General features: G+C 40.2%; 1 protein-coding gene across 1 annotated transcript in view; it reads right to left on the bottom strand.

The window, feature by feature from the left end:
* Positions 1-12,610, bottom strand: part of lrpprc (leucine-rich pentatricopeptide repeat containing) — an 88,187-nt gene that overhangs the window by 5,720 nt on the left and 69,857 nt on the right. Inside the window, exons 31-37 of the mRNA XM_007255767.3 lie at positions 10,700-10,788; positions 10,337-10,541; positions 8,105-8,220; positions 7,054-7,169; positions 2,807-2,881; positions 1,229-1,313; positions 358-500 (exon numbers count right to left, since the gene is read on the bottom strand). Coding sequence (XP_007255829.3) covers positions 358-500; positions 1,229-1,313; positions 2,807-2,881; positions 7,054-7,169; positions 8,105-8,220; positions 10,337-10,541; positions 10,700-10,788 — 829 coding nt within the window. The remainder of the gene's footprint in view (positions 1-357; positions 501-1,228; positions 1,314-2,806; positions 2,882-7,053; positions 7,170-8,104; positions 8,221-10,336; positions 10,542-10,699; positions 10,789-12,610) is intronic.

Here is a 12,610-nt window from a genome sequence, read left to right as displayed (position 1 = left end):
ATGATCTCATGCTCCCTGAACCACTCTTTTACAATTCCAGCCCCATGAATCCTGACATTATCATATGCCTGTGCCATTAGAGAAGAAAAAATCCATTGATGGAATAACCTGGTATATATTCAGTATATTCAGGTAGTCAGCTGACCTCATTCTTTCAGCACATACTGTTGCTGAATCTAGACCTGACCAACTGCAGCATCAACCCCACATCATTTACTTAGTTAAATCCAGGTGGAGACTTTTTGATCGGACACTGTATATAGTATACTTTCTTCTTATTTCATACAGAACATCAACGTGAAAAAAAAAACAAACTATCAGGCCTAAAAAGCTAGTAGGGCAGTGAGAGATATTTACCTGGGGCTCTTCGAAGGGCACTGTCTCTCCAGCGTCCGTGTACATTTTTGCCAATCTCTTTAAAGACAACTCGTCCACCTGAATCCCATCATCCTGCATCTGCTGATAGAGAGCCTTCGCTGAGGACAAGTCCTTATCCACAACTAGAGAGAGAGAAATGAAGAAATTAGAGCGAGATCACCACCAAGACAGCGCACTGTGTAGGGCAAGAACACTCCATAAACAAAATAATGAACATTTAGAAGAGACAGAGCTAGAAGCTCTAACTCAGAAGTCCTAACTCAGGACAAAGAGAGTACATGAGCTACACAAAGTTTTTTCAAAGGCAAGAACAGTGTTAAACCTCTCTCATCATTCATTCTGCTCCACTATTGACCAGTGGGCAGGTGCCACAGGCCTCATTAAATAGTCATGCACCACAGCGGTGCAAATCGGCCAGGGAAGAGGAAGAGTTCTGTAAGTACTTTAACATGTCAGAGCTCTCACGCCAGGTTGGCTAAAGCAGGCCCTCATTAGGGAACACATGTTTTTATTAGCAAACGCTCCCCCTGGGTGCCTTCAAGCGGGGCCCGCTTGTTGCATTTTTAATTGGCCGGGTAATAACTGTTTAGCCACAGGCCAGTGAGCCGAGCGGCGCGCTCAAACAAGCGGGCATCGAGGACAGGTTGATGCGACGAGCACCGCATCTCTGAACCGTGCACGACACTGATCTGCATTTATTAGCTCTAAAGTGCACTGGAATGAAACTCGGGTGCACAAACACAACAAACTTGAGAGCGACCAACAAGATGTAAATAAGATTAAGCTGTGTAAGGCAGTCCTTTAGCTTATTATTTAGCTCATGAATAAAAAACACAAGAGACATTCTTACCATAGCACTTCATCAAATAGCAGCAGAAGCTGTTTTGATTAATGAAATCTGGAACTAATTCTTTCAGATTCTTTAGACTGGCAGCCTGCAAAACAAAAAAACAGAGTTAAAAGAAAAAAACAAAGAAAATGAACACGTTGCATTTTTTTTTTTTACAAACTAATTTATATAACATTATGAATCCTATATTTGCCTTACTTTACCTTAATCTACTGAAAACCTACAGATTTTTGCCAACAGTGTTTTTTTTTTTTTTTATTAATGCAAAAAAAAAAAAACATGTTTTGAGAAAACTCACAGTTGTGAGAAAAGGTGTACTTGTATGTGTACCATATATTTCGCACTATAAGGTGCACTTAAAATCCTTTATTTTTCCAATAATCTGGTATGTCTTTATGTGTCAGGTTGTAAGAAGAAATAAAGAAACTCCGCTGAAGTGCAGTGTTACACAGGAGTTTCAGTTTAATTCTCCAGCACAGAGACTCGAGACTGGGGCAGTGATAGCATTAGCCGCTAACCACGCTACGTGCAAGCTCTTTCGCCGTTCAGAGTTCAGTATTATCAGCCTGTAGCCTGCTGCTAACTCCAGATAGTACTGCTGAAGCAGCATTAGGATTACCCACTAACCGTGCAAAGCGCTAGCACTTTTGCCGCTCAGAGGAGAGTATAATGCCTTGTAGTCCGTGTAAACCCGCAGACTGTTAGCTAGCGGTTCGCTACGTGGAGCGAACCGCTAGCTAACATCGCCCTTGCTTACCAGAACACTCCTCAGGGTTCCTCAGTGTAGTGCTATCGGGCATAATTAGCTGCTAACAGCAGCTAGCACTAGCAGTTAGCAGCTAATTATAATGCTGCTGCACCCATCCTTAGTGGAAATTTGGAAATCTAAGCTTATAGCAAATAAAAAAAAAAGCAGTTATCTTAGCCAAATAAACAATTTTCAGGAGAGAAATGTGTGTAGATTAACATCCAGTGCTTGTGTGACTGTAAAAGAAACCTTAGCTTTACAGGTCTCGCCGTTGAATTAGAAGGAAAACATGGCGACACCCCTGTCCTTTACTAGTGTCGCAAAATGCACCTTATAACCAGGTGCACCTTATAAATGAAAATAGACCAGAAAATAGACATTCATGGATATTGCACCTTATTTTAATACGGTGTGCCCTATAGTGTGAAAAATATTTGTACAGATCTTCCATGTCATGAACATCAAGGTTTTGTGTGTACAGTCATACAGAAAATACATGGTAAGAGCTATAGGACCCAGCTGATAAAGACTGATGAATCTAATGCAGAACCAAATCTTGCACAATCTTGAGTTTCACTAGAAAGCCATTAGAAAGTTGGATTTGCATGGTTTTGTGAAATGAGAATTATACTGGATTGTTCACTTTGTCCTCTTTGGGACTTCTGGCTACAGTTAGCTGTGACATTGTGCAGGTTTAAACAGCACTTAAGACAGTTATAATCATGAAACTTAACATGAAATGACGCATCAGCTTAGGCTGATCATAAATTTATGGTTCTGTACCAAGTATTTTGGCATTATTCTGGGAGATATTAGTAAACATACTGTACCTTTCCTGGAACATTCGAGCTCTTGGACATATATGAAGTCAACACATTCCTTTGCTCCGCAATTGCTGCACAACGCTAGAAAGTGGGTGGGGGGTGGGGGAGATGGAAAACAACAAGTGAAGATGAGCATAAAAAGACCACCATATATGGTTGTGTGAGTGTACAATTGTGTATAAAACCCACGGAGAGCCCTATGTGTGTTTGTGTGTGTACAAGAAGTGCTGGTGAATGGTATCCATGCTCTTCTATATCTCTTGGCACTGAAAGCAGTGCCTCTACAGTTGAAGGTTAATTGCACAGCTAATAGGGAGTCAGGGGATAACCACTTATTTCTTTATGAAATTAAAATGTACAGCACCGACCCAATTTGAAGTATAATTATCTACACTTAGTCATATAAAGGCTTCGATTTGAATCTGTATGCCCTGTACGCTTTCAGGCACCAGTGTATAATTTCCACACTCTTTCATTAGTTCAATCCAGTTCAGGTGAACAGAACTGTGGTACAAACTGATCTAGGATCAGCTACTTTCTACTACTCTAGTTTTAAAAGACATGAAAGAAAAAAAAAAAAAAAAAACAAATACAAAAATCAAGGTATGACTGAACATGGATTAGCACTGAAAATCTGTACATTTTGTTACAAACAAAAGTACATACAGAGACTTGATCCAAAAAGGACGAACCTGTATGTGTTTAAATTATGGCTAGCAGTATTATTTGGTGAACTGTATCTCTGTTAGAGTACATGAAAAGCAACAGACAACTGTATACTATTACAATATGACCAACAGATAGGGGTGCGAATCTCTCAGTGTCTGGCGTTTCGATTTGATTCTGATTTCTGAGGATCACAATTCGATTTAGAAACGATTTTCGATTCTACAACTATTTTTTTATTCAAATGGTATAGACATTTTTTTTTTAATTATGTGATTGGGAAGAATAAATTACATTTTAAACAAATAAAACATTTATTTAAAATAATGTTAGCTTCCTTACTGTATTAATTTTTTTTGCAATATTTCATATTTATTTTTTTGTAAATCTTTAAAATGTAACCTTAAAAATAAAACACAGGCGTCACAGTCTTTTTTAAAACATATTGAATCGTGGCTAAATTTTCAGAACTTAACCTTAAATATTAAGATACGTCTAAGTTTGCTGGTCTGGTGCTTTTGGCTGCTTTTTAGCTTCTTTTGGCGGCTTTTCAGCTTCTTCTATCTCAGGGTGATATTGCTGCATTTCTGAAGTACCTCAGATTTATTTGACACCGCTTGCAAACAATAGTGCTCATGTCAAGCTCCAAATTGTGCCCAAACACTGGCTTTTAGCGACAAAGGAACAATTTAAATCACGTTCTTCTCCTGCTCCATGTTAGTGGAATCCATTCAGATAAATAGAGCTTGCTAACTGACTAGCTTCCTGTACGGTGGCCTGGAGGACCAACTTCTCCGGTGGCCGAGTGGGCGCGTAACGTGGTATGCAGTACTGTCGGGAGTACGAATAGCAAAAATAAAACCTAAACGCGTTTTTAAATAAATTTCGGGACATTCTGAATAGATTCAGAATCGCCTGAACTATGATTTATGATTATTTAAAGAAAACATTTTTTTTTAGCACTACAGCACCAACAGACTGATTAGATGATGATCACTGACATGACATGTGGCCTGTCAGTGTATCATGTCTGAGGACTTTATGCCTTTTCCTACGAAAGATAGCAAGAAAGAATGCTGCACTGACCTGAGGGATGTATGCATAATCCTTACATTACCACTTACAGTGCTGCCTACTATGGTTGGTAATGCCTTCTATGACAAATTCCATGTACATATTCCATATGAGACACTGTGGAATGTTACAATACCCACACAACTATAGAAACAGAACATTTTATCAAGTTGGATGAAAAGAAAAAAAAAAAGGGTATATAAGGCAAAAAGCTTGTGTGGTATAAATGAGATGTATAAATGTGCTCTGCTTTTTTAGGACCGCTGAGCTGCCCTGGGCTCTCTCTGGGTTCAGTGGCAATGAGGTCGTGTTACAAGCCAGTCGTGAAGGATGTGTGTTCCTCCGGCTGCTGCCGAATTAAAAAGCCAAGAGGCCTGGGAGGCTTTTAACAGGCTTGTGTATTAAAATGGACCAGAGTCAGCTCAGCGGCTGAATGCCTTTAGTACAATCAGAGCAATTAAAACGCCAGCCAAGCGCTCGGCTGCTCTCCGGGGAGAAGTTCCACTTCAGGGTCGAATCGAGATCTGCCTGTGGTTCACACATACAAGGCAGTATGACCTCTGCAGGCTTAGCGGACTGATCCAAGACCAGTCCAAAAATTACATTTTAAGTGAGCCTTAGAAGTCCCTCCATGGGATGTTCGGGGAATTGTAACTCACTGTGTTGGAAGCTCTCCTGGTGTATGCTCATCTCTGAAGGCTTGCTCTCACGACCTAGTAGGAGCTGCTACTTAATTCAGCTATTTCACAAGACTTTTTACTCTATGTGCTAGGGGGGCTTTTTGGGAGAGGCTAGGTTTCCTTAAAGAATAGAATATATAAATGTGAATAGCAAAGACAGAATAACTAATGGCCAACGCTGAAGTGAGAGCATTGAAAGGGCGGAAGACCATCGAAGCAGAAATAAAAGTTAGAAAAGCTGGCCTGAGTAGAAGTACAACACCAGATTCAACAACCCCCTCTCCACTAGCGTATGATGGTTCTATACAGTTTTATATACAGAAGTGAAAGGAGTTTGGCTTGTTTATTTAAAAAGAATAAGAATCTACACATTAAAGCTTAGATTCTTCTCAGCGCAGAGTGGTCCAGCGGTCTAAAGCGCTGCCACTATGAGCGGGAGGTCGCAGGCTCGACCCCCACTCATGAAGCTTTGCCCTCAAGCCCTTCGGCGCTCAGAGGGAGCAAAATTGGCTCTGCTCCCTCCGGGTGGGTAGATGGCGCTCTCTCCCCACATCACTCATAGGGTGATGTCTGCAGCACAGGGTGTCTGTGAGCTGATGTAGCAGAACCGAGCCGCTGCGCTTTCCTCCGAGCGCACTGGCTGCTCGGTAGCAGCTTGAAAAGAAGCAGTGGCTGACTTCACATGTATCGGAGGAAGCATGTGTTAGTCTTCATCCTCCTGGTGTGTTGGGGCATTACTAGTGATAGGGGGAGTCCTAAAAAGTGGGTTGGGTAATTGGCCGTGTAAATTGGGGAAAAAAATGGGAAATAAATTGAAATAGAAAAAAGAAAAAAAACAAACAAACTTTGCTTCTTTGGGCCGGGTCCGGGTCAGGAACTGTTAAGTGAGCACTGCGCACACATCAGCTCTTCCGCTTCTCCCCATTACGCACTTGACTTGCAGCGCTGTGTGTAGCTAAACCAATAAATTAAATCAAGTCTTCTGAAGTGAGGTGAAAAATTACATCAGGTAAGCTAACATTGGCCCAGTGTAAAGGAAAGTCAGAGGTATGGAGCTTCTTCAAGTTAGTTGTTCGTAGTAACAACACGTGTGTCAGCTTTATAGTGTTTTAATACAGCATGCTCTTAGCATTCCACAGCAAAAAGACAGCGCGAAGCCTTCTTGCTGTTTTTGTGTTTTGCACTTAAGCTATATGATTAAAATAAATAATAAATACTTTGTTCAGAAAGTGTTTTATATTCTAAAACATTGTTAATTATTTTAGAGCATATGAAAGTAATTGTAAATTATGTTTTTGTTCTTAGTCTATTTTGGTTTAATGAGTGTGCAGTGCATAGCCATATTGTTTTTTGTGTTTTGCACATACACTAAGTTAAAAAAAATAATAATAATTATTGGTTCAGAAAGTATTTTATATTCTTAAACATTTAATTATATTCGAATAGACGGAGAGATTAATTCTTAATAAAAGTTCCTTAAATAATAGGTCTATGCTTCTTTAGTTTTGCAACGTTAATTAACATCATTCTAAACAGAAAAGCTACATTTTAATGCTCTACTTACTAAAAAAAAAAAGATCTGGTTTAATTCAGGCTCGGGCTCACAAAGACAGTTTATGGGTCGGGCTCGGGCTCAGGCAGAATGTGCAAAGGCTCGGGCCGGGCTGGATTCTTTGGGCTCGATCTAAGCTCTATTTTACATTGGGTGGAGCATCTTTTTTTTAAGCAATACACACAAAAAAAGGCTTACCAAACACTCATCCACTAAGATGTTGGTTTTAAGTTCTCTGAGCTCTGAGAATATGCTGAAGCTGTGGTGGATTAAAGCTATACCTGCAGCAGGAACTTTGCTTCCTCAGTCTTGCCCAGGTCTAAGTACTGTATGAACAGGTCAGTGGCAGGTCTGTACAAGGCAAACTGATTGCACAGTCGCTCCGCCATGGCGCTCACTGAAAAATGAGAGAGAGAGTGTTAGAGATAGAGACAGAAATATGGGACATGCATACAGATTAAGCTTTTGGTTTAAGCTTTATTACCATCACTGTTAGATAGACATTAAGAGCTGTTATGAATAAGGTAAGTTGGTTGTGTCTGTACATATCACTATCATGACTTTACACATACGCAATGTGTTTTGAACCAGTTAAATGAACTGATTAGATCATTAATGTTTTGGCTTCTTTTTGTGATAAAAGTCACAGGACTTTTTTTTTTTTTTTTTTGGAACATTTATGTTACAATCCACTATCACCTATTACTGTGCATGTAAAGCAGAATTATATAAGAGAAATATAATAAGTATTGGCAATATTGGGGAAAATGGGGAAAGATAATCACTACCTCAGTATGTTCCTATGGCTAAAACTATAATAAACACACCATGCTGGAAAAGTGTATACACAGCAGATAAATGTTGCACTTTTTCATGTGATAAACCCTTCAGGTCAGTTTAGTCGAACACGTTTATAGTCTATAGAATAGTGCATTTTAAGTTGATCCAGGTTTCAAGATTTCAATTATATATAAATATAAATATAAATTATCAATAAAAACAACATTCAAATATTTTTTGGTCTATTTACCAAAAAAATGAGAATGCAGAGAAACCTGTCAGTTTCAAATTATGTAAATACAATAGTTCACCTCATGTGATAGACTTTTATATAAAAAAAAACCTACATGCACCAGCTTTATTCTCATTTTAGTTTTTCTACCGTTTCTTTCTAGTTGAACAGTACTGCAGTTAAAGGCTGCTGCTAGTGCATTAACATTAAAACACACTGTATCAGCCACAGCTTTAGGAATATACGTTGAGAGCCATGATGTTATTTGCTGCTAAGCCCTCAGGGTGACTGTGTAAACTGAGCAAGGCTTTAGATCTTACATTTATCAAGGGCCTTCTCGTCGTTTGCTGTTAGTACAGCCCGAAAGACAGAAGCAGCGCTTTGCTGTCTGCTGTACACAGACTCCAGTACCTCCACCGCGCTGTCCAAGTCCCCACTGAGAAAGATCGAGTGAGAAAAAAAGAAAAACAGAGAGATCAGTTAAGTATCAGAGATAAACTAAAACATTTTTACACTGAGGTCTATTGAAATTTAAGTTTTTTTCTTCTCGCGTAAAACTTGGCATTTTGGACAGACATTTTATACATGTTATAGTAACTATTTTCTTAGACAAACAATTATCTCCTTGGAAAAAAGTAAGAAAAAAGTAGTAAATTATAAAAAAAAAAATAAAATAAAAAATTATAAAGTATCCTAGAATCTCTTGAAAATAACATCCAGCCTATGTAAAATGTTCCTTTAATATACGGTGTAATTTTAAGTTTAATATAGGCATATCAAACTATGAAAATGTACTGCAAAGTTGGTCTTTGGGCTTAAATGTTTAGCTCTCCTCAGCAATATTAAGTACACATGGAGAGCATGACACAAAAAAAAACTGCGACTAACCAAACAAATAATCAGCAGATTAGACAGATTAAATATTAGTTGCAGCTCTGATTTCCAACTATCTGTGGGTAATTAAAATTCCTCAATCCACAGTGTTCACTCTGTACCAAGAATACATCATACAAGCATTACTATCTACAGTGGACAGTGCAGTGGGTGGTAATAACTGTGACCAGTATCTTCTGGTTAGAATTGTGAACACATAAGTGACTCTTGTGGAAAACCATATTTATGTACATAATGTCAGGGCAGCGTTCTTTAGCTTCCATGGGACACAGCAAAAGACATAAGACATCATTTATTCCAATGGTTAATGACTTTTGGTACGTCAGTGTACATCAATATAAATGTATCACCACCTTTAAAAACGAGTCATTCACTTCCGAGTGAAACAAGAAGAGGCTTAGCCCCCTGAATTATAAGGGCATAAAACTTTCATTGGCCACATTAATATTCGCAGTTGAGTGCGGGCCAATTCCAGATTGTCAGTGTGTGCTGCTCTGCGCTATGAGGAGCAGGACAGCGGAGGACAGCGGAAGAGCAAAGCGCTCCCTCACGGCTCACTGGACACATTCCCCTGCTCTCATGCCCTCCCCATTCCTGTCAGGCTGAACTCTGACCTCCGCCTGGGCCTAAACCACACTGACACGTGCAGGCAGCGCGGCTGAGCCAAACTGACTGGTTAAGAGGCGAGGCGGAAGGTTCCGGAAACTGGGCACCGCATTAACACAGGCCATGCTAAATTATTCAGCCCGGCTGGTTGTAGCGATCACAGCCGATTGGGGGCTGTGATAATAATGGCCAAAAAAAAAAAGAGGGTGGGGTGAGGATGGGTGAAGGGATGGAGGGAACTGAGGGGAGAGGGGGGCGCAGATGGAGAAAGCTGGCTGGAGTAAGTGCAGGTCAGGCAGGAATAAATGCAGTCATGATCGTTTCAGTTATTAAAAGTTATTACTACTGATTTTACTCGACAGACCAAACTTCAAATTGTCAAGGTATACTTAACTTTTACCAATCCCAGTGCTACCATAAGCTCTATTGTGCTGCACGCAATTAAGTACTGTCTGTAATAAAAGCATTTACAACTACGACTATATTCACACAGGATGCCCACATCCGATTTTTTACCTCATATGTGACCAGTGATGTCAGTAACATGTTACTTAGTAATGCGCTACTCTATAAAAAAGTGGATAGATTAATTTAACGCATTACGAAATAACGTAGTGCAATCCAGTATTTAGATTAAAGTTACTAATCAAAGTCAATTGCGTTACTATTTTTGTAATTTTCCTTAGAAAATTTTTTTTTTTTGCTTTCTTCTTGCGTCTTCTTGTGACACTTGGTTTCTCCTCCACCAGTCTTGCACACTGCTTTTGGATAACTTTATGCCGCTCCTGGTGCAAAAAATCAAGAATTTCAGCTTGGTTTGATGTTTTGTGATCATCCAACTTCCTCTTGATTATTTTCCAGGGATTTACTTTCATAATTTGATTTAGTATAGAACCCTGTCAAACTTACTTATGTGTATAAAACAGATTTTAAAAATATTAGATTGCCAAAACTAAAAATGTGGTTTATATCAGTCAATATGGTCTCTAGCCAAAACAACGAAGACCTAACAGAAATAAAATAAATACACAAATAAATAGAGAGCAACTTACTTTGTGATGTGGGCCAATGCAGTGCTGTTCATAAAAGACACACTGGAAACGTTCATGGACTGGCATAACGCCCCCACCGTGTCCTGCACTTCCTGGATGCCCTTTACATCTCCTTGCTTTGCCAGGCCTTGGAGCACCTGTCTGATGGCCAACTGCATGGGCACTTGTTCAGCTTGAACCATATCTTTCAGACCAGCCAATGCATCTAAGTACAAAATAGACAAAAACAAAAGTTGGAAAACCATTGCATCAGTCTGGCCTTGCCATGTCCAGTCATAATGGTGATCATCATCATCATCATCATCATCATCATCATCATCATCATCATCATCATCATCAACACTTTTGGACTGTTGGACTCACCTTCCAGTTTTCCTGACCTAGCCTGCGTAACAATTAGAAGGCTGGCGGCCTTTTCTGAAAGTTTGAATTCTGGCATATGCCTGACAGCACTGTGGGGAGGAGGAGAAAGCATTTTAACTTGAGGGATAATAAACATAATTCCCTGCAAAATTAGTATTAGAAACACTTTACAGCCAATGCACAGAAGAACAAAACAATTCAATATCTGTATTTACCCAAACATGGCACAAAACACACTAGTAAATGGGCTAGTGCAAACACACACAGAGCAGTTGAAAGCGACAATGCTGGCTAAGACGGGAAAAATCGCTCTTTTCCACTTTCCATCCCCAATTTCTTTAATTTTGCAAGTTGAGCCCTTTGTTGCAGAAACATACAGTCCCTCATTCATTCACTAAGAGTTGATATGGACCTAAGTACTTCAACATTTGTGCAATGTGTAAAAGTCCTGATGGCCAACAGAATACTAACTTGAAAACTAACTGGATACCCCTCTCACAAGCATATCACTCAGCACAGTTCAGTATCCACACAGCCACCAAGCTACCAAGTCCTGCCCTTAATTGGCATCACTAATGGGCTAATAACACTTAATAAAAGCAGTAAAAAACACTGTTTATCAATGTCCAATTTTCACAAATTTAAAAGACTCCAGTTAGCAAGGCTCCCTAGCAGGACAAATGAAAAGAAATATGATCCAAATAAAAAAAAAAAAAAGGTCAAATACAAAATTTCCCAGACATGTTTTGTACTATGTGAATTAATTGCATTACTATTGGACTACACTTGTAACTCTTTCCATAATGAGCACCAATAAGACTTGGAGACTGGAGACATTGGAGAATGAATCCCCATGCTCTGACTCTTTCCAGTTTAGCCTTTAATTTTTTTCCATTCCTCCTAAAATCTAAAATCTCGACCTGTCTTTCTCCACCCCTCTTCTTTTTTAAACCACCAGATTAGTCCTGCTGCCCAATTGAGTAACCGCCGCTGCTCCTTATCGCAACGGGGATGGGCCTTGAGCAGGGCTGCTCAGCAGATTGCCACCGTAGCTGGGGTCAGACTTCTTATCGAGCCAGGGAAAATCCCTCTGTCCCTCATCCGCCCCTCCTCATTGGCCCTCAGAGCGGCAAGCAATCCCTCTCTTCGCTGCTCTATTCCCAATCCTCTTAATCTGCCCGTTAAGTCCTCCAGTGCTCAGCCCCAAACACCCCAGCCCACCCCAACATCTGCCAAAAGGCCATCGAAGTCACTCACTCTACCTCACACACACATATACACAATGGTTATCAGCACGCTGGTGTGTTGTGATTAAGCGCAGTGCTGCTCATGCAGTCTCTGGTTCACTCTGCAATGCTCGCTCTGTCTGAAAAGAACTGTGGGGGACAAAGGCTAGGTATTAGACCTTCTTGCTGCTCCTTGTTTTTGTGCAAATGGGTCAGTGTGATGTCTGCTGTCTTGCCTTGGTTTTAGTCTGCTGTCTTGCACTGGTTTAGTCTGCTGCCTTGCATTGGTTTTTATCTACTTCCTCACATTGGTTTTAGTCTGCTGTCTCGCAATGGGTTTAGTCTGCTGCCTTGCATCGGTTTTTATCTGCTGCCTCGCATCGGTTTTAGTCTGCTGTCTCGCAATGGGTTTAGTCTGCTGCCTTGCATTGATTTTTATCTGCTGCCTTGCATTGATTTTTATCTGCTGCCTTGCATCGGTTTTTATCTGCTGCCTTGCATCGTTTTTTATCTGCTGCCTCGCATCGGTTTTAGTCTGCTGTCTCGCAATGGGTTTAGTCTGCTGCCTTGCATTGGTTTTTATCTGCTGTCTCGCATTGGTTTTAGTCTGCTGCCTCGCATTGGTTTTAGTCTGCTGCCTCGCATTGGTTTTAGTCTGCTGCCTCGCATTGGTTTTAGTCTGCTG

The sequence above is a fragment of the Astyanax mexicanus genome, chromosome 7 (assembly GCF_023375975.1).
Source record: "Astyanax mexicanus isolate ESR-SI-001 chromosome 7, AstMex3_surface, whole genome shotgun sequence".
Taxonomy (NCBI): Eukaryota; Metazoa; Chordata; class Actinopteri; order Characiformes; family Acestrorhamphidae; genus Astyanax; species Astyanax mexicanus.
The sequence above is the reverse complement of the archived record's forward strand: the minus strand, read 5'-3'. Positions and strand labels throughout refer to the sequence as shown.